Source organism: Populus euphratica, unplaced genomic scaffold, assembly GCF_000495115.2.
Source record: "Populus euphratica unplaced genomic scaffold, PopEup_1.0 scaffold23.1, whole genome shotgun sequence".
NCBI classification, from domain to species: Eukaryota; Viridiplantae; Streptophyta; class Magnoliopsida; order Malpighiales; family Salicaceae; genus Populus; species Populus euphratica.
Window position 1 is genome coordinate 1,118 of NW_011499892.1, and position 3,042 is coordinate 4,159.

The following is a 3,042-nucleotide window of genomic DNA, read 5'->3' on the forward strand; positions in this document are numbered from 1 at the left end:
TATCATTGTTTAATCATTACGTTAATCTTCCATCTCAAAGTTCTTATCAACTTCTTCTTCTTCATTATTATTAATATTATTACTACTACTACTACTACTACTACTACGATTACCATTACTATTATTACTATGATTATTGTTGTTATTATTATAATTGTTGTTATTGTTGTTGTATTATTATTATCTATAATTTAAACAATTAATCTCGTTGTGGTTCGACCCCGGTCTTACCGAGTTATTTATTACTTCGACACTCCTGTACTTGAAAGAAGACATTAATATTTTGGTAGTGTCAATACTCTGTGTTGATTGGTTGTTTTTGTGGTGGATGAAGATGTGTGGGCAGAGTCACCAATTTGGGTGCTCTGATACCATCAAAGAACGTGAAATACTATAGTTTTTATTCTTTAACTGTGTTAAACAAGAGGGCCATGGGTTACAATATTTATATATGATGATAATTCTAGCCTAAGTAGGAGATCTATTTTAGCAAGGAAATCATAGTGATTGTAATACAATAGAAAATCTAATCTATGATTAGCTATATCTTTCCTTTAACAATTAAGCTATTATTGAGTTTTTCATCTTGAGAATTAGATGATCCAATTCATTTATCCTCTTGCAATTGAATACTCCTCTTGCAAGTTTGATGATCAGAATTCAAAACACAATATAAAAATTAACAAAAATAATGTATTTTACTCTTTACGTCACCCACAAGGAAAAGCAATAAAACATGAATTGCATTTAATTTTACAATGAAAGAACAATTAACTTGAGAGCTTCACTCGTAATGAAACAGTACTCTTCGCCACTACAATCTGCATTAATTGATGTCATCAAGAACCACTCCAAGAGTTGTATTTAATCATCGCCACTACGATCTGCATTGATCTCGTCGAGAATCACCACATGAGCTATTATGAAGGCATAATCAACATAAGCATACACAGTCACTCCAAAACTATCTGTCTCCATAATAGTACTCGCGAGAGTGTGTCTTCTATGCATCTGCGTTAACATAACAAGAAATTACTGGCATGAGCTATTCATTATGAAGACAACTTTGTTGATTAAAACAATAATAGGTTTTAGCGTAAAGGATATAATGAAATCTGGGGTGTTTCTACGACAGCCTCAGCCACAGACATATAGTTCTATGTGAGAAGATGATGATGGTTGAATTTATTCAATATTGTCAAATTTCATAAATAAGTTTTGTTAATGTTACCTGTGCAAGCATGGTATTGGAATCTCCAAGAAGGGAAGAAGTATAGAGCAGGAACTCTCGCCGTAGCCTTCTGTGACCTTGAAATCAGGGATCTGCCCATAGTTATTACCCAATAGTACGCGCTCAACACTTCATGGCATGCTTGTTCAATCATTTTATTTTGTAAGTTATTATTTTTTTGAATTGACTAAAATAATTTTTTTTTAATTTTCAGGAGACCTACAATAGCCGGTTGAGGGGGAGATATGGGGATGATCCTTCGACCTTTCTGGATTTCAATCTAGATTTATAGATAGAGGTAGGATCTTCTGATAGACGCAATAAAAATCGAGTGTACCAGCTTTCCAACACTACGGCTTAGAACTTGTAGGCGGCCCATAGTGTCTCAACCATTGAAAGATCCCAACTAGTATCAAGCATCTAATCTGAGGAGTTCCTGGCCTTCAAACAACAATACGAGTAACCCTCGACGAATTATAAACAACCCCGTTAAATGATCATGGACATTAGATTACAGATGAGTGATAGATATGCACCCCTTTTTTGATAGTTTGATCCTGAGAACAACCAGCCTCCTCCATCTATGTCATTGTTCTGGTTTAATTGTTCTTATTTTATTTATCTATTTTTCTTTGTTTATCTATTTTTCTTTCTTTTCTAAGTTTGGCCATCTTATTATTAAGTTTATGCTTTATCCGTCTATACGACTATCGACGTTAATTTTTTTTTTTACAGATTATTTGCATAAATCGTATTTTACAAAGACTTAATTGCTATGTAATTTATACAATTTTATTTGGATAATTTTTTTTTTACAACAAAATTAGCAACAAAAAGAGAAATTACCAACAATCTAGATGTCGACAAACAGTTTCTGTTGATGATTTTTACCGTTGGAGTGTGTTTTTTACGCTGACGAAGCAAATCCATCGATAACACCGTTAATGACGTTAATGCCGCTAATGGCTGCATCATCCGGATTGCTCCCTTTGAGAATCACCACCACAAGAGCCACTATGAAGGCATAATCAACATTAGGCATAATCGCGAGAGTGTGTCTTCCATGCACCTGCGTTCACATAATAAGAAAAATACCGGCATGAGATATTAATTATGAAGACAACTTTCTTGATTAAAACAATAATCGGTTTTAGTGTAAAGGATGTAATGAAATCTGGGGTATTTCTACGCAGCCTCAGCCACAGACATATAGTTCTATATGAGAAGATGATGTTGGTTAAATTTATTCAATATTGACATATTTCAGAAATAAGTTTTGTTAATGTTACCTGTGCAAGCATGGTATTGGAATCTCCAAGAAGTATAGAGCAGGAACTCTTGCTGTAGCCTTCTTTGACCTTGAAATCAGGGACCTCTCCTTGGTTATTACTCAAGAATACGTCTAACTCACTCTCGGATTGGAACAGCTTTGATTTCATGGCTGTGAAAAGCAAATCCTGCTTCTCCTTGCCTTCTCCTCTAAATATTATGCAAGTCTTGATGATGGTTATAGTAGTCTTTGGGAGGCATAATGTACGTATTTTATAGTGCCAATTAGCCCTATGTCATGTCTTTAAATAGAACAAAAAAAGGCCCTATACTTAAAAAATCTTATGACGTGTATTTGGCAGCGATGGGGGGTATTTTTTAAATATTTTTAGGGTAATTTTATTTTTCATTTTAAAATAAAGAGACACATGAGGATTTCATTTTCACTATTGTTTTTTCTGAAAATAATAATCAAAAGTTGACAAACACAAAAAAGTCAACTGCAAAATAATTTCAAGAAACAAATAAACAATGGCAAAACT

General features: G+C 33.6%; 1 protein-coding gene across 1 annotated transcript; it reads right to left on the minus strand.

Annotated features, from left to right (window-relative positions):
* Positions 1–2,054: 2,054 nt before the first annotated feature.
* Positions 2,055–2,707, minus strand: LOC105131342 (protein LURP-one-related 15-like). The gene is made up of 2 exons (XM_011034265.1): positions 2,521–2,707; positions 2,055–2,300 (listed from the first exon to the last, which is right to left on the minus strand). Exons 1-2 carry the CDS (start codon positions 2,668–2,670, stop codon positions 2,139–2,141), a joined length of 312 nt encoding a protein of 103 aa, XP_011032567.1. The 5' UTR covers positions 2,671–2,707; the 3' UTR covers positions 2,055–2,138.
* Between the last annotated feature and the right edge of the window lie 335 nt (positions 2,708–3,042).